Source organism: Pygoscelis adeliae, unplaced genomic scaffold (genome assembly GCF_000699105.1).
Source record: "Pygoscelis adeliae isolate BGI_AS28 unplaced genomic scaffold, ASM69910v1 Scaffold726, whole genome shotgun sequence".
NCBI classification, from domain to species: Eukaryota; Metazoa; Chordata; class Aves; order Sphenisciformes; family Spheniscidae; genus Pygoscelis; species Pygoscelis adeliae.
In genome coordinates, this window is record NW_008824910.1 from 27,216 (window position 1) to 45,256 (window position 18,041).

The following is an 18,041-nucleotide window of genomic DNA, read 5'->3' on the forward strand; positions in this document are numbered from 1 at the left end:
TCTTCTCTTGCAGTGGTTGATATCCCAGCAAGTATCCTTTTCCTGGCCGCCCGGGCGGGGAGCGTCGCTGCCCGGCCACCTCGCTCCTGCAGCGAGGGCTCCAATAACAAAACACCTCCGCAGAGAGAGCCTGGCCCTGGGGATGGGGTTTTAGCTGGTATTTTTAATCTACTTCCGTGGTTGCGGGCTGCTTTCCCAACACGTATGTTCCGTAAAGGGTTTTTTGGATGTCGGAGTCTTGCTGCGTTCCAGCCAGTGTTTAGTATTTACTTAACTCTGATGCCGCTAGATTCCCCAGTTTGAAGACGTTAAGTTTGAGGCAGCCAGCCTTCTGTCCGAACTGTATTGTCAGGAGGTGAGTGCACTGAGACTACTTCAGGAATTGTGGGTTGTCCTGGGGCTGCAGGGCTGCATTTAATTTGAGGTTCGTCGGTCTTCAAGTAGCATGTCGTTATTAATAACAGGATTCATGACATTTTCAGAGGTCTAGTACGCTACTCTAGTGTAAATACAGAGTGCTAAAGCGTAAGCCTGAAAGACTTTTGGTCTTTCTTATCGTGAAAGTTGCTGCTGGAATTGCAATGCAGGTCTTCCGCAGCAAAGGAAGTTTACTTGGCCAAAGTATTTCTTTAGCCCTCACTTAGACAAAGACGGGCTAATTTCGGGGGAGGGAGGGAAGTAGATGGTTTTCCTCAGGCTTCTGTTGTGTTCCTAGGCTATTTTTATTCTTTTTCTCTGGAAAAGCCTTAACTAGTCTATACTTTCTCTAAAGCAAATGTTTGCCTTTTCTCTCACATGCAGGAAAAAATGCACATTAGAATAGTGGCCAAAGGAGTGAAATAGCTAATACCTTTGAACAGGCTTTGAGTCGAGGGTAGATGTATGGGCCTGCCTGTTAAAACACTTGTTTTTATTGCTTTTCATGCTTTAAGGTTCCTGACCTGTGAGATGTTAATGGGGGATCAGCACAGAATACAACTAGTTTAAAAGTTGTTATTGTTAGCGATGAGGTTCCCGGCAGCCTGTTTTTTATGTTGACTAGGGTGCCTGTTTCTGTTTCAGAATTCAGTGGATACAGCAAAACCTCTGTTACGCAAAGCCATTCAGATTTCACAGCAGACTCCGTACTGGCACTGTAGATTGCTTTTTCAACTTGCAGTAAGTGATTTGTATCGATGGCCGTGTTACTGTTGCACTGTGATTGTAAAAAAACTGCTAGAAAATATCTGTATTCTTCTTAAAAAGAGCTTGGATGCCTTCCCCCCACCCCCAGTCAGTGCTGCTAATGGAGAGACAAAAGAAGAAAAGCTCATGCTGTAAAACAATGATACATTGGTAGGCTACGGATGGGGTCGAGGCCCACTTTTGAGGGAAGAAAGCAGTAAGGATTATCCTGTGGTCACTAGTAACATGCAACTTTAGAGGCGGAGCAAAATAAAACCCACCTTATGGCTTGCAGTAAGGGCAAACGTTCTCTTAAAGCCTGCTGGAATTGGAGCTTGCCAGCCTGAAGTGTTCATTTGATTATTTTCAACCTAATTAGCAGACAGAGCAGAACTGGGGCGGGAAAAGCAGCTGGTGCAAAGGCCTCCAAGCGACGTTACTCTTCCTGTTCTGTAATATGCTCTAAGTGTGGCTTCAGCTGCACGGGTCAGACCGTCTTCACTTCTGGGAATAAACTGGTGCGTGTTGGAATTTGCAGTGTTCAAGGTTTGTTAGTCTTCAGCTGTGTCACTGCTCCTCAAGTGCTGATTTTCCTGAGTGATCCAGTGCATTAGGTGGGGAGCATATCCAGAAAGTTAACTGCTCAGTGGGAAGAGCAGATTATTGCTGAAGAACTCCCCCTGTTTTTCCAGGTTACACCTCTTCTCTGGTCCTAAAGAGCCTCGAGGTGTTTAATGCGAGAGTTGAGGGAGTTAATTGCTCTTTACAGGTACTCCGCAGCAGAGGGCTAGTTAGGAAGCAATTTTATCTTTGAAGACTGTCTTAATAGTCACCTGTGCTTGTCTTTTTCCCCTGTCCTGATGAGCTTAAACAAGCAGACCAGCTCCGTTTAAACGGAATTGCCAAGCTCCTTTGTGTAGTTTAGGAACAGTGAATTGTGGAGAGCCTTACTTTCCTATCGATTAAAGGACAAATGTTTACTTTGCAATGAGTTAATGCCTGAGTACTCACAAGAAGCTTAAGCGTTTTTCTCAGTGCCTCCCTGTGAAGAGGATCCTTCCTCGAAGCTTGGCATTCTTCGCTGATTCTCTTCTGTGTGGTATTTCCTTTCTGGCTTTTGCTTGACCACAGAGGCCTGGGTGTCTCATCGCCTTGGTGCCTGTTCTTCTACAACTGCGTGGCTTTCTACCTGCGTTTGGAGAAGGTACAAAAGGCGGCAGGCAGGAGGGAGTGAGAGGTGCTCTGGCAGCTGATCATCCTCTCCCCGTCACCTGAGGCATACCTTGCAGACTTTCTCTGCTCTTCTTGCTGGAAAACACGCTCTCTTGTTCCAGTTACTTCAATGTAACGGTCCACGGTTATATTGGAGCTGCTGGGATCTGATCTGCACACGATCTTAATGAATTACAACAGCTTTGCGTGGTATGAAACTGGGCTGAGAAATTTTCTTTGAAATGTTACAGACTTTTTTTTTTTTGGAGAATGCCAGGTGTTCCTGGAAAATGTGTCTAAAATCAGATGATAGATTTAGCGAGTACCAGTTTAGCACTTGTCACGTAAAGCACAGGAGTAATTACATTTTTAAAAATTGCTAATTAGGTTCACAAAGAAAATGCTGATCTCTTAGGGCCTTTTTTTTTTATTTCAGCAACTACATACACTTGAAAAAGACTTAGTATCTGCATGTGACCTTCTCGGAGTTGGAGCAGAATATGCTCGGGTGGTAGGATCAGAGTATACCAGGTGAGTTCCCTAGCCCTTTTTCCCTTCCCACAGAAAATATTTTGGTTACCTCTACGTTTTATTTAGAGATGTTCTAGTTTTATTTAGAGATGTGATTGCTACGTGGGTTTTACAGGCAAACCAATATTTCTGAGTGTTCTCTTAGATCTGAGAGTTCCTGCAGCTCTTTCCTTTTTCTGTTAAAACCAATAATGTCCACTAAGACTCTGGAGAGTCTTTTTTCAAAATGAATTTCTTTATTGTCTTTATCGGCAAGTTTTCCCAGTAGCCTGTTTTGGCCTCAGAAGCTGTTGTAACTGGAACTGTCCAAAGCTCAGATACAAACCTGAGAGGCTGGGATTTCGATTCCTGGTGCTACGGTTGGACTGTTCCATCTAGCTTTTAAATGTGCTTTCTGTGGCAGGTTCCTTAATACTGTGCTGTCTATTGTCTTTGAGGGGGAGAATGGCAGATTTCCACACCCCACCCACCCCTCCCAGGGTTTTTATGCACTGTTGTGGTTTGGGTAACTTTTTTGAGTGTGACATCATTTTGTTTCGTTTCAGAGCACTCTTTCTGCTAAGCAAGGGGATGGTAAGTTGGATGTACTTTTTAAATAAACTATTTCCTTGTTTAACTAGTGTAGTGCAAGTTACGGAGCTATATAATGTAACCTGCCTGAACATAGGTTATTTGTTTTAAGGTATCTTGCATGCTCATCTGTGCTTTATATATTGTTTTATTCACGTGAGCAAGCACAGTATTAAAACATGCCTGGGATAAGCCTTAAGTCTGCAGGATTCTTGTGAAATTCTTGTGAATAGGTTTGGCTTTTTTTTCTCCTTTACTAATTATGGCAAATAATTTTCTGGAAGGAAAAAGGATAACTGCAAATTGTCACTGGAGCCCTTGTAATCAGGGATGAAAATCTGGTCATGTGAAAAGGCTGGTGCTCTTGCAGTAAGATGTCTTGGAGTCTGTTTTTGTTTTAAACAATAGATGAACGTACCCGGGGCTCTGCTGTGGTTCTCTGAGTGTTTAAACTGCTTAGCACAAAAATAATGAATCTTTATTTAAAATTGTAGCTCCTTCTAATGGAACGAAAGCTGCAGGAGGTGCACCCTCTCCTTACCCTTTGCGGGCAGATAGTTGAAAACTGGCAAGGAAACCCCATCCAGAAAGAGTCGTTACGTGTATTCTTCTTAGTCCTGCAGGTCACGCATTACCTGGATGCTGGGCAGGTACGTGCGAGTTGTGCTTCTTACAGTTCCCGTGTGAGAACGGGGGAAAAAGAGCGCTGCCTCAAAAGCAGCTAATTGTTACACTGAGGTGTATTCGGGGGGATTTTTTTTTTGGTTAATGAAACTTAATTTCTATAGATTTTAATCACAAATGAAATGAGGAGTGAAGAAATTGCATTAATTTCTTCTTCCCCGAGGAAAGGTTTGCTGTGATACGCTTATAACCGTGGCGGCCACTCTCGCTTCCATATAATGTTGGTGGAGATAACAGGCTTTGTGTATAATTTTGAAAAACATTTTGAGTGTCTGTTGGTCGTATATGCAGGTATGAAGGGCTGGTGGTTGTTAATCCTGGAACGGGCCTAAAGTAGTCGCTGTTCTGTCATGCTGGTGTTGTGATTTATGCATGAACTAATTTCCTGAATGTGAGGATTATTTATTGCCTGGCAAGTTTCCCCAACTAAGTAAATGTTCGAGCATCTGGGCTGCGGCAGCTGTGTCTGATGCGAGTCATCTTCCGCAGGTGAAGAGTGTGAAGCCGTGCCTGAAACAGCTTCAGCAGTGCATCCAGACCATCTCCACGCTGCACGATGATGAAATTCTGCCCAGCAACCCCGCTGATCTCTTTCACTGGCTGCCCAAAGAACACATGTGTGTGCTTGTCTACTTGGTGAGAAGCTCTTTTCTTACTTAATGTATATTGCTAATTAATGAGGAATTGGTTAAAAATTGCTCGGAGCCGGCAGCGATAGATTCTGCAGGCCATATGCTGCTTTACGTTACACTGACAGCTTAATTCTGCCACAGCATCTGTGAGACTATTGCTCTCAGCGATGTCAGCGTTTGAAGAGACCGTGCAAGAAGTCTGGACACCGGAATGTAATTTTATGAATATCCAAGCCAAATAGAATCAAATTAACTCATACGAAGTAGAGCTCTGTTGGCTTATTTCTACCAACGGAGTGACAATCTTGACTTCAAATTCCTGGAACTGGTTGCCCCACTTCTTGAATATTGTTATGCTCCCAAATGATGTCAAAATTTAGTTTAAAAAGCTGATAACTGAGGAGTTGTGTGAACTCCCAGACCTTCCCTCTGTGCAAAGATAATTTTTGGTAATCTTTCCTGTGTTTCCCGGCAGGTGACAGTGATGCATTCCATGCAAGCGGGGTACCTGGAGAAGGCTCAGAAGTACACAGACAAAGCACTCATGCAGCTAGAGAAGCTAAAAAGTAAGGATAAGGATTATAATTTAGCTGATGCCGCAAGGTTCCGTTACTTGTTGCTCATTTAAACTAAAAAACAAAACCACAGCGACCTTATTCAGCTCCCTGGGACAGCCTGCTGTCAGTCTGTTTCTGCCGCATCTAAGAACTTTGCTCTGTTTTAAAACTGGATGGTTAGTTTAAACACAGAAATCAAGGTTTGGGGGAGTTTATCGTAACTCAGTAAATGGGGCTGTAAATACATGCATTTTCATGCTGCCTTTCTGATTGTCCGTGTATTTGGTTATCCAAACTTTTGATTCTCTAAAATGAGCATGTGTTCCCAAGGAGTTTTTCCTTAACTGGTGCTCAGACTCCCGCTCCCGACAGTTCAGGCATCGCGGGTTTGATGGGGTGGGGTTTTTTTTGTTTGTTAAACCGGTGCCATCCTTCCCGTGGCACGTGGAAGAAGAGCTGGGCAGTATGCTGACTCTCCTGACAGCAGGTGGCCCAGCCCAAAGACATCACTCCCTAGATTTCCACAAAGGAATCTTTGTGTTGAAGCCTTGCTGGACCACCTGCAATTGAGGAAGCTGGCTAGGCGTGGGGGAGGCTGCGTGGTGAGGATGTTAATATTGTCTTAACTTCACTTACTGAATTACTTTTCCCTCTTCAGTGTTGGACTGCAGTCCTATCTTGTCATCTTTCCAAGTTATTTTGTTGGAACACATTATCATGTGTCGGCTTGTGACGGGACACAAAGCCACAGCATTGCAGGAGGTAAAAATGGGTTTTGATCATTTCCCGTGTTGTGGATGGATGCAGTGATAACTTAGAATACGGGAATTTCAGTTTTGAGGAAGATCCTTGGGCTGAGACGGGGATTGCAGCAGTGCTGACTGCTGGAACTAACAGATACAGTCAGGCCTGACGGTGCTCAGGATACCGCAACTCTGAAGCCGTGGAATTAGCCTCCTCTTAAATATTTTTATTTAAGAACACTTCGGGGTTGCTCATGGAGTCAAGAGTAATGCTAAAACTGCCACCTTCCTGATGGTACTTCTCAGTCTAATTCTGGTGCCTCTTCCCTTTCCCTCGGATCCGTGACTGAGAGTGGCTCTTGCTCTTCCTGTTAGTGTTCCTGTCTTGTCCAACTATTTCCCAGTTTTTAAGGTCCCCCGCCTTTCTGTCCTTTCTTCCTCTTACCTAGTTTGGGGGGAAGGAAGAGGGGGGACAGCCTTCCTCTAACGCAGGAAAGAACCGTGCTTTTTTCCCATTCTTAGTCGTTTTTAATTCCTGCTCATCCATCCCTTATTTATAGGACACGCTGCTGTATCATCGCATCCTCTGCCGTCAGCCTTCTCATGAGTGTGCTCGGGGGGCGGGGGGGAAATTTAGCCTGTTAGAAGAAGTGTCATTGGTTCTGGCTCATAAAACTCATCACAAGCACATACCCCGTGGAAGATTTTGATTCCGGTTTTTCTGTTGCGTGCCAACTCAAATTCTGAGCGTGTCAGAAGAGATCTGTAACTTGGTTTGCAGGTGGTGCCACCATATGGTGGAGCTGCTGCAAAGCAAATAATGCAAAACCAGTTTGAGTGTGCGGCTGTGGGAGGAGCGTGCGTGGAGCAGCGCGTGTACCTTGGCTTGAGGCAAGTCTAGCCTCCGCTTTTACCTAGGAGCATGACTTAGGATTCTTGAACCAACCACTGAAACGCACTGAACGACATGTATGATGCAAGCAGATGGATTTAGAGCATAAAATGAAACGGAGAAAAAGTAGCTTAAAATACTTTTTTTTTTCCCTAACAGATTTCACAAGTCTGTCAGCTCTGCCAGCAGTCTCCCAGACTGTTTTCTAATCACGCTGCCCAGCTGCACACTCTATTAGTAAGTGTCTATGATCAGCAGTAAGCTTTTAACTCTTTGGAAGACCGTACCCGAGACTCGTGCTCATCACCAGTAACTAATGAGAACGTAGTGAGGCAGGCAGCAAGATTTCCTGCCGAGTAATGGGGTCTGCGTTATCGACTGCCAGTCCTGCCGTGGGGACTCACGCCCTGTGTTATTTAAGCCCGTCAAAGGTTTAAATCCCTCTTTAAAATAAGCGACGTGTAGCATGATAGGTAGTATGCAAGGTAAATACGCGAGATTTCTACCGTGCACGTTTGAGACAGCATGGTGTGGGAACTGCGTAAGGGGAGGAATTTACGTAGCGTCGCTGTTCGAATATTACAAGAAATTAAGAGGGTTTTCTTTAAGTGGGGCGTTTTTTACAGGAACGTACTATTTTGAAGGACTTTGTGTAGAAAGTGCTTATTTTTCCCAGAGCCAAGCAAAACCAAGGCTTGTTGGCTACCTTTTATCCTGCTAATATCCTGAGACTTCTGTGGTTTTGTGCGTGCCCTCTCTTTGCGTTCTCGGCTTGCTATGATTGTATTTGGCATTACCTTAGAAATACCATGTCTTCTACAGGGGCTCTACTGCATTTCTGTTAATTGCATGGACAACGCAGAAGCACAGTTTACTACAGCACTGAGGGTAAGATTTTCTTCCCAAACTATTTGCTATGGATGTTCAATGTGGAAACGGGCTTGTTGCAGTTGTGTGGGTCACCAAAACAGTTGAGGTTGGAAGGGAAATCTGGAGATCACCTATATTAGTTGTACTAGTTCATTTTTTTTTCAATGCTGATCACAATTCGGGTCAGGAGGATTTATTAATAGCAAAACATCAGACGCCAAATGTGTGATTTATATGGGGTGAACAAATTCTGGGTTAGATGCCGAAGTATTTGACTGTGCTGTTGGTATCTTGTTTATTTTAGCTCACTACACATCAAGAACTGTGGGCATTTATTGTGACAAACTTAGCCAGCGTGTACATCAGGGAAGGCAACCGGCATCAAGAGGTAAGCTGGTTTCTGACTGTCGTTCTAAAAGTCAGAACTTTCTTGGAGAGAAAACAGCTACTGTGCTTGGACTACTCTTTTTTTTTTCCTTTTCCTGAGCATTTTTGCAAAGCAGTGCCTTGTCTGGCAGCCAGGCAACTCCTTAATCAGGGTAGTGTCAATTAGCGGTAAAGAACCAGTGGTATCAGCTGGCCTAGCTGCCAACCACTGAAGCAGAGTATTCTGGACCGTACGCAGAATTCTCTCCAGCACTGGGAGGGCAAGCTTCCCAGCGTGAAGCGGGTGGTTAACTCTGTCATCTTGACTCATTCAACCTGTTTGCTTCAGTTTCCATCTGTTTAGGGGTTTTATTACGTTACATAAAACAAATCTGGAGATCACCTATATTAGTTGTACTAGTTCATTTTTTTTTCAATGCTGATCACAATTCGGGTCAGGAGGATTTATTAATAGCAAAACGTCAGACGCCAAATGTGTGATTTATATGGGGTGAACAAATTCTGGGTTAGATGCCGAAGTATTTGACTGTGCTGTTGGTATCTTGTTTATTTTAGCTCACTACACATCAAGAACTGTGGGCATTTATTGTGACAAACTTAGCCAGCGTGTACATCAGGGAAGGCAACCGGCATCAAGAGGTAAGCTGGTTTCTGACTGTCGTTCTAAAAGTCAGAACTTTCTTGGAGAGAAAACAGCTACTGTGCTTGGACTACTCTTTTTTTTTTCCTTTTCCTGAGCATTTTTGCAAAGCAGTGCCTTGTCTGGCAGCCAGGCAACTCCTTAATCAGGGTAGTGTCAATTAGCGGTAAAGAACCAGTGGTATCAGCTGGCCTAGCTGCCAACCACCGAAGCAGAGTATTCTGGACCGTACGCAGAATTCTCTCCAGCACTGGGAGGGCAAGCTTCCCAGCGTGAAGCGGGTGGTTAACTCTGTCATCTTGACTCATTCAACCTGTTTGCTTCAGTTTCCATCTGTTTAGGGGTTTTATTACGTTACATAAAACCTAGAAAGGTTTAACTAAACATCCGGAAATAGGTATGTGCACGTCTCTCTTCGTTTTGCTTCAGTGGCGTGCCTGAAGCAGTATTAGTACAAAAATTCAGCTGTGCGCGCTCTCTCAGTGACGTGTCTGGTCCCTCGGCAGTAACTTCTCAGAGACGTGCTTGCCGGTTTCTGTAATGAACCGAGGCTGTAAATGAACTTTTTCACCAAGCACACAGTACTTTATTTTTGCTCTCTAAGCTTTTTAACAATTTTAAAAGTTGACTTTTTCTTTTGCTTAGTTGATTTCTGGTTTTAATCAAATAGCAAATCTGATACAGCATTCATTTGGGTCTTGAACAGCTCAGTTAGCTAGGACAGCGAAAAGTTCTCTGAGGAAATACTAACATTGTATAGAAAGTTCTATAAAGTCAGAGAAAGCATATTGTAAAAAACTTGATATTAGGATCAAAATGGGCATGAAAACCCCTAATGTTGGAATGTTTGTGCTATGGTCTAACCGGTACGAGTAAACCTGAGTGTGTTTGTGGTGACTGGCACCGTTTTGATTCGATGCGCCCTTCCTATAAAAACACTCGCTGTCAGTACTGTAAGCCTGTATATGTGAGAAACGCTGATTATCTTTCTTTTCCCCTCCCACTTTGTAGCTTTACAGCTTATTGGAAAGGATAAATCCAGACCATAATTTTCCTGTGAGGTAAGAATTCCAGAAACTATCTACGTGCTGATGTTGCATTGGTGACGGTAATACTGGATTTGTAGCAGGCTTTTTTTAAAAGAAAACAAAATAATCAACTTCTTTTCAAGGTAGAAGTTCTGACCACGCATTAAATATAATGTTTTGTTTGGAGATTTGATTATTAGGCAAATTCCTAGAAATCTGTCTGTAGTGCATTGCATCACTGCACAATGCCTGGATTTCAATGCCTTGCTTTGTCTGTAGCTCTCACTGTCTTCGAGCAGCAGCTTTCTACATCCGAGGTCTGTTCTCCTTCTTTCAAGGAAGATACAATGAGGCAAAGTGAGTATAAATCGGTGCACATGGAAGGTGGGGAGGGGGGAAGGAGAAACTAAATCGAGCTTTTTCAAGATAAAAATGAAAACCCCGAGGCCTTGCTTTCAAACCTGCTAGATCTTCTCTCTGTGGATTTAGTCAACCTTCTGGTTTTTACTTCGGGGAAAATACCGTGAAGCTGTTTGGTTTAGATCTCTCTAGTTCTGAATGCTAACAACACGACTTGTGCAGTGTCTGCAGTGGCACATCTGAAACAAAAGCTTTTCAAAGGAGGACCTGTATTATAGTCATTTTTGCTAAATGAAAGGTGAGGCTTGGGAATTAAGTGCTTTGTTTAAGGTCACCTGCAGCACACATTTATTCCTAAGTGCTAATATTTGCCAGTTGGATTAATTCGGTTCTTAATGATGTTTCTTACGTACTGGAGGGAAAGTGGAGTTTTTAAAACACGTTTTTTGCTCTGTTTTGGTAGACGATTTTTGCGAGAGACACTGAAAATGTCAAATGCAGAAGACTTGAATCGATTAACAGCATGTTCTCTCGTACTCCTGGGTCATATATTCTATGTGTTAGGGAATCACAGGGTAAGCCTTCACTGTCTGGTATTACTGTGTAAATGTTTGACTTGTCATTTGCCAAAGAAAATCAGGACGTTTTGTCAAATGAATCTTATTTTAAGAATGCTTGTTTATTGGTATCCCACTAAAAGTTGGCAGCTTATTGACTTACATAATTCTGTAGCTGTAATTTGCATGCTTAATAACACTTTAACGAAGTAGTAGTGTTTGAAGTCTGTTCTGGAAGTGTGTGTTTTATAATGCCTGAAATCACTTGAAAGAAGGAGCTGAATAAAGGACAAATAACATCATTCAACTGGATTGTTTTGGAAGGAATTGTGGGTACAAGCTCCTTAATTCTCACCATATGCCAGAGTGCATGAAATATTGCTATTATCTTGCACAACATAGACACCATAATTATAATTCCTAGGCCAGAGCAAAATTCTAGGCAGTTTTAGATGGTGCGTTTGGGTTATTGTCCCATTAAGCACTTCCACTTCCTAGCTAGGACATGGCAGCAATTAGACAAATTTTTCATCACAAATTTAACATCTCTAGGTAATGTGTATTCGCAAGGGGGGAAAAAAAATACCCATTTTATTTTGATATCTGCTCTTCACCAGGAAAGTAATAATATGGTAGTACCAGCCATGCAGCTTGCAAGCAAGATACCAGATATGTCTGTGCAGCTGTGGTCTTCAGCTCTGTTGAGAGGTAAGTTAGGAAAAGGTTTTGTACTTAAAAAAAGCGGCAAAGAGCCCGTTGCTGCACACTGGGGATGAGTGGGGGGGTGTGTGCCAATGCCAGCGCTCGCCGAGAGACGGCCTGGGTTTACAAAATACCGCTAGAAGTGCAAGATGGTTCTTCCCGTTACTGATCTTCAGCCCCGTTGGCATCCTCTTTGGCCGCAGCTCTGGCACTGCGGTCAGACACCCCAGTCGGTATTTTGTCGGGGCTGTAAGATGCCCGGGGTGAGAAGGCCCCGGAGAGCTCCAGCATCCCGGTGTAACTGGTGTGAGGCAGCAGTCGGGTTTCTCCTGCCGTGGCTGTAACTGGTGACCCTTTGGAAAGGGCTCCGGTTCGCACGCCTGTAGCATCTATTCTGCTGTAGCTCTGCTTTTCTTTGACTGCAGTTCCAGTTGTAGTAAACACTTCATTAAGTTTCGCTTAGGCTTTGCTTCTGTGTATGGGCTTTAATAAATATAAGAGACTATTATATCAATTCATACGTGAATACTGTTTAATCTGACTTGCACAGGCCCCAGGATGCTTTGTTCAAATATCGACTAGCTTCTTGGCAGACCGACAACATTAATGCTGCAATTGATTTGCTCTCACTAGAAAATAAAGCAGTAACTCTACCCTTTTTCCAAGAACTTACCCCGCAGCTTCAATTTGTATGAAATTGTCATGTTTACTGTAAGCGTGGTGCTCTGCGTTGAGCACTGCCGGCCAGGCTTATTTTCTGCTTTGCTGTTGCCTTTGCTACAAAACCGCCTCCAGGCAATTGAAATACTTTTCTTCTTCATTTCCAAGTGGCAGTTCCCGTACAAAGCATGCCGATAGTACAATGATGAATCCGCAGCAGATGAAACACCACCCCGCGTTCAGCTGCTGTTGCCTCCGGTTGTATCCAGTAGCCTGGGAATAGCGAGAGGCAGTTTCTGTTCTGCTTTGAGTTTCCCTAAGAGAAAAGGAGCTCTGTAGTTCCTCTGTAGAACTAATTACCTACTCTTGAAGAAAAGGTGCTCGATGAGGAATAACAAAACACAACCATATGTTCATTGATAGGAGGTGCAGTGTCTCAGGCCCTGCCACGCTGTGCTGCTTGTAATTTTTAGCTGAAATTGTGTGACTCTTAGTAGGTTACCAGTCTTAAATCTGATTGAGCTAATACCCGTGAGTAAACCTCGCAGAAAACAAGATGCTAGGATCAGCTTTTGGCGTATGCAAAGCAGCAGCCTTCTGTAGCCGCCCCCCCCGCCCCAAGAAAGCAAGGATTCACCAAAGAAAAAGTGTTGCTTGACCTCCGAGACCTGTGGTGGTGAATCGTGGAGCTGCAGTGAGGAACCTGCGAGTCTCTCCTGTTCCCACTAGATGGTGCTGGAAACTGAAAAGACGAAACGCAAACTGCACAAGGGCTGTTAACTGGCGTGAGGAGTTTGCTTCCTCCTTTTACAGCTACTGTAATGTTATTCTTTTTTAATAGTTGGAAGCTAAAATGACACCAAATCCTGCAGTGTGCACTGCAAGGCTATTGGAAAAGGGAAGGCTTCAGGTTCCCCATGTGCCCCTGCTTCTCTTAAAAGGGGTTTTCATTCAGAAGTGGTATGGCTCGGGTATACTGGCTGTTTAACTCAATTATTGGATTCATCAAATACAGGGAACAGTCTTTTCAGATAAGAGAGCTGGTCAGTTGAAAACAAGTACAAACGGTGTTTCTTGGTGGGCACACGATGCTCTTGTCTTTCAGACCTGAACAAAGCCTGTGGAAACGCCATGGATGCACACGAGGCAGCACAGATGCATCAAAACTTCTCGCAACAGCTCCTCCAGGACCACATTGAGGCGTGCAGTCTTCCAGAACACAATCTAATCACGGTAAGCTGTCTTCATCTTGCAGTTACGGGCGTTTTTGAGGCAAAACAATGTGTTTTGCTTTCCTTTACTATTCCTTCCTTCTGCTGAGCACGCTTCTCAGCAAGTTGCCAAAATTTGGTCTACTTCCTAAAATTTAAACTGGACTGATAACAGGAAAAGGAAGTGTGACTCAATTAATTAATTCACTTTTACAAAGTTTTTTTGGTGGGTACGGTCTTTGTTTCTTAGAAGTGTTTTCGTGGTACGCCAGAACTTAGGTGTGTTAAATGGCTTTTGTAGCAGGTAGCCACTTCATTTTGGTGACAACTGTTACTTTTGAAAGGAACCACGTTCTCAGGTTTTAATTTTAATGTTTAGGTCATCCAGTCTGCCTTGTTCTGGGGAATGCTTTGTTGTACACTGCTACAAGTACAGTTTCTATTGATACTTTAGCATTCCTAAGGTGTTTTTTTTTTCCACTTACCTATAAATCTGAATTTCCAGTTAATATGCCATTTGATGTCTGTATAGCCATTGCCTTAAGGTGCGGCTGTCTTTGGACTTCAAATATTGATGTCCTTCCTGTCAGAAACACTAACACCGTTTTAAAAACATAGAATGCTTTCCTAAGCTGCAACTCAGCAAGGGTGTAAGATAATTTACTGTTCTGAACTGAAATAATGTCCAAATGGGAATGTGAGATGCAGTGAACTCGACATCTTTTTCCCAACATTCCCTTTTGGGGAGAAGAAAGGAAGAAAAAAAGCCAATAGGAAGACGCTATTTGCTGGCTTTACTTGCAAAGGGATCCCGAGACTTGTGAGAATGAAAGTGTTCGTGCTGCAGCCCGTGTTGAGAGACCCCCACAGCCAGGTGCCTGCCTCCATCACGGGCCAGGCGCAGAGACAGGAGCCAGTGCTCCGGCCTCCGCTGTCTTTGCTTGCCGTTGCTGGCTTTTGCATAATCTATGCTGGATTAAAAATGTGGAGGGGGAAGAGGATTAAGAAACAAATATTAAATCTGCCCGTTTTAGAAGATTTTTGGCTAATGTGCGAGGAAAATATTTTAGTAATGAAACGGGTGAGAACCAGAGGCTTTACTTGCTCTGGAAATGCTACAGCTGCAGTGTGTAATGGGCTCAGACAGACACATCTAAAGTTAGGTCCCTCATTTGTGCAAGTCATGGCTTCCCGTGTTTGGACGGCCAGACGTTTACCTGTAAGAGCAGGAAATGCTTTCACTTGATTGTCGTTGACCCTGGATTCAGCACGGGAGTCAGCTGGGTTTGGAATGACGGGCATGCGGAGTGGCTTCGAAAGAAATACCGTACAAGGGACGGGAGCTCCACGCATGTAAAACAAAGTCAAACCTGATACGCAACTTCTCGTGATGAAATCTTTTAATTACCTCAAGGTAGCGAACGTCTGTGTGGCGAGCTCCTTCCTCTGGCCTCGCCGCCATTCCTCCCCTCCCCAGGCAGCGGCTGTAGGATTTTCATGCTGTTTGTTATCTTTCAGTGGACAGATGGACCACCTCCTGTACAGTTCCAGGCACAGAACGGACCCACCACCAGCCTGGCCAGTCTCCTGTGAAACAGAATAACTATCAGGACAGTGTGTTTAAAAAGAAAAACAAAATGCCAAAAAAGGAGAAAAAATACATGCAAAATCTTTTCTTCAAAGAAAAGGCAGCAAATTCCTCTTCTAGTGAGGGCCTTGTAGGAAACAGGTTGCATAAAGACAACGTACATTTCATAGACTTGCAAAGTGAGAAGGGCATTTTAAGCTGCTTTTACATAATGTGTGTGAATATACAACTAGTGTGTATATACCTACTGGTTTTAATCTGCTTTCCTCTTACTGAGAATTAAGGTTTAGTCCAAAGGACACTTGTTCCTTAAATTGTTAGATACCTACTTTTTAAAAATTGTCACAGAAAACGAGGAGGGAGGACTCACGCAGTCTTGAATACCAATTGTATTCTAAATACTTAACCCTTCCCTGGAGTACGATGCATGCCAGATTTAACGTTTTCTGTGCCCTTCCACTCCTGGAAATAATTGGATTAAATCATGATTGATTGTAGGGTGCCCTAAAGTTCTAAATCTAGTCTCTGAGGTAATATTCTTTCCTTCTCATTGTCTGCAAGTCGTTGCCAGTGCTGTTCGTAGCCTTGCAGTGAAGCTAAGGATGAGACCGGCGAGATCCGAGTTCTGAGGGGCAGGGTGTTTGCAGCTGGGGGGGTGTTAGCATCCTCGGGCTGGCCTCCAGGCTGAGCGGAGCAGACTTGCGCTGTTGTCAGAGGAGCGGGTTCCACCTCCCGGATTCATGAGTGTGTGGACAATGTGCCACCACTTCATCCCTGTGAGGGTCTTCCTTCTGTCTCCTTGCACTGATGTCCAGTCCCGCATGGGGTAAGGCAGAACCGCAGCTCTCTCCATCTCTGCTACTTTGTCGTGGTTTGTACGGGAGGAGGAAAGTTTTGGCTTCCTGTCTAGTCCCTCTGTGGCCAAGCACCTGGGAAACAGCATTTTGCATCTTTACTGCAGCCTCACCAAGGGAAGGCAGCATCTGTGCCTTACTGATTTTTACAAGTGATTGAAGTCAGAGTTAAACTAGGTGGTTAAAACCCAGATCCGATATAAGCCAGAGGCTTATGATAAAAACTGAACCCTTAAGGTGCCCTTGGCAAAAACTTAACGTTTCCAAACTTTTCTGTGTTAGCTTTCCTGTTCTATCTCAGTTTTTTGAACTCTTCAGCTGTGAGTTCTCACTGCGTTTGCCTGTGCCTCTGCAGCTGTCTCAAAACAGGAGAGACAAGGCCCAAGTTCGTTCTGCAGAAAAGAGTGTGAGAGTTGTTAATTCCATGAAGCATCAGCAGCTTTATAGCAAGGATCTGTGCCAGTCCGTCGTAGTGCCGTGTAAAGCTTGTGAGGTTCATGGGGTTTAATAAAGGCATTTTTCTCTCTTGGTAGCTCTGCATATTTATCTGCCAACTTAAAAGGGGGAGGGAAAAAGAATCTGCTAGAAAAATTACTTCTGTAGGGCCTTCTGTGATTGCTTCTTTTTCTGAGGGGGGAGGAGGAGAATATTTATAGGAAATATTTGACCCCCTCAAACCTTTAGAACTTTCATTGTAGAAGGAATACTGTGAAATCTGTCTTTAATCATAGAATGGGTTGGGTTGGAAGGGACCTTAAGGATCATCTAGTCCAACCGCCAATGATCATTCTTTTTCAAAGTCTTGTCCTCTGTCTTAGCAACAGCTCACAGAGACGCTTGCTCTTTGTAATTCAAACCCCTCGGTTTTTACCACTGAATGATATTAAGGGGAGAAGTGCTTGTCCGATTACCAAAATAGGATTTTATGTTTCCTCTACTGGACATGCGATGCCAACTTAGATCCCTTTCTCAGACATTTACTCTTGCAGAAGCCATGTATATTTTAGGCCTTGCTAAATCTCCCGACGGGGAAAACATAGCCTCAATATTGGTACCGGGAGAGAGTCTTATTGCTGGGTTTGCAAGAAAAAAATTCAGTGCTGTTTACAGTCTCCCTTAGAACCCCCCCAAAAAACCAAAAAATAGGAAGGAAATCTGTGAGTTAGCGTGCAGGGTATTTGGAGGTACCAAATACAGGGAGAATCCATGCAGACGGACCCTGTTCTTCATCACTTGCTCCTTGAGATCATGTTCTGTGTCTGCCACCGGGCTCTCGCGGTCTGTCCCAAGCACAGCTCCTCTCCCCTTGGACTCACGGAGCTGACAGCCGGCCTGCTGCGGCATTCCCGTGGAAGCTGCCAGGCTCACAGCACCGGGGGCAGGAGCCCGTCTCCGTGCCAGCACCTCGGCGGCGGCGCGCTGCCCGTGTGGGTCCGTGGCGTGGCGAGAGGAGGTGGGTTCCCGCTCGCTCCACTGCAGGGCTGAGACAGCCAGGCTGTGCCACAGGCATCTGCTAGAGACGGAACAACTTCATCAGCTCAACAGCTGTCACGTGCTTGGATTTTGATCAGGAATGATCAGGCGAATCCTACCTTAGGAATATTGATACCCCATGGACTATTTTTAAGTCTTTCCAGTTTTTTTGTGTGTGTATGGGAAGCAGTATCTCTCTTTGGCTGTTCCCTCAGTAAGTCACTGAGTTGCAAGAACTCAGTACCTGTTTTTAAGCGCCTAAATACAATGGCCATTTTCTTGACAGTGCTCTTGGCAGCTGAGGAGTGACTAGTAACTGAAAAAGCCGTACTTCAAAACCTGCTAGAGTCCCATTCAGGTAATCCGGGCATTCTCTTTTTCATCTTCTGTCATCCAGTCTGAGGCTGTTCCTTAACTGATTACGTGCCCGTGGCAACTACAATAAATTGTTTTACATGTTGGCCAAAAAAGTGCTGCTTCTACAAGGCAACATTAAAAAAACCCAACTCTAGAGAGCTGTGGTTTGGGCTGAGTTTAAGAAAAGCATTCTGCAGCAAGCGAGATGTCCACCAGTGCCCGTTCAGGTAGCTGCATCTCCTGACCGTATCTTGCTGCTCGGGGACCTGCAGGGCTGCAGACTGTGTTACAGGAGAGCGATTTGCAGTGGCAATTTTCTGGCTTCTCGTCGTCGGTACTTGTGTGCGAACCAGGCTGCTTTGTAGTTCG

At 44.3% G+C, this 18,041-nt stretch overlaps 1 protein-coding gene across 1 annotated transcript; it reads left to right on the forward strand.

The window, feature by feature from the left end:
* Positions 1 to 16: 16 nt before the first annotated feature.
* On the forward strand, positions 17 to 17,816 carry MAU2 (MAU2 sister chromatid cohesion factor; the record flags this gene model as incomplete). Its single annotated transcript, XM_009324956.1, has 18 exons — positions 17 to 31; positions 290 to 355; positions 1,063 to 1,158; positions 2,813 to 2,907; positions 3,453 to 3,480; positions 3,972 to 4,127; positions 4,651 to 4,797; positions 5,269 to 5,359; positions 6,009 to 6,112; positions 7,145 to 7,222; positions 7,808 to 7,873; positions 8,160 to 8,243; positions 9,894 to 9,943; positions 10,190 to 10,267; positions 10,734 to 10,845; positions 11,445 to 11,535; positions 13,295 to 13,422; positions 14,919 to 17,816. Coding segments are annotated over 18 exons (1,560 nt in total), but the record flags the coding sequence as incomplete, so codon positions are not given.
* Between the last annotated feature and the right edge of the window lie 225 nt (positions 17,817 to 18,041).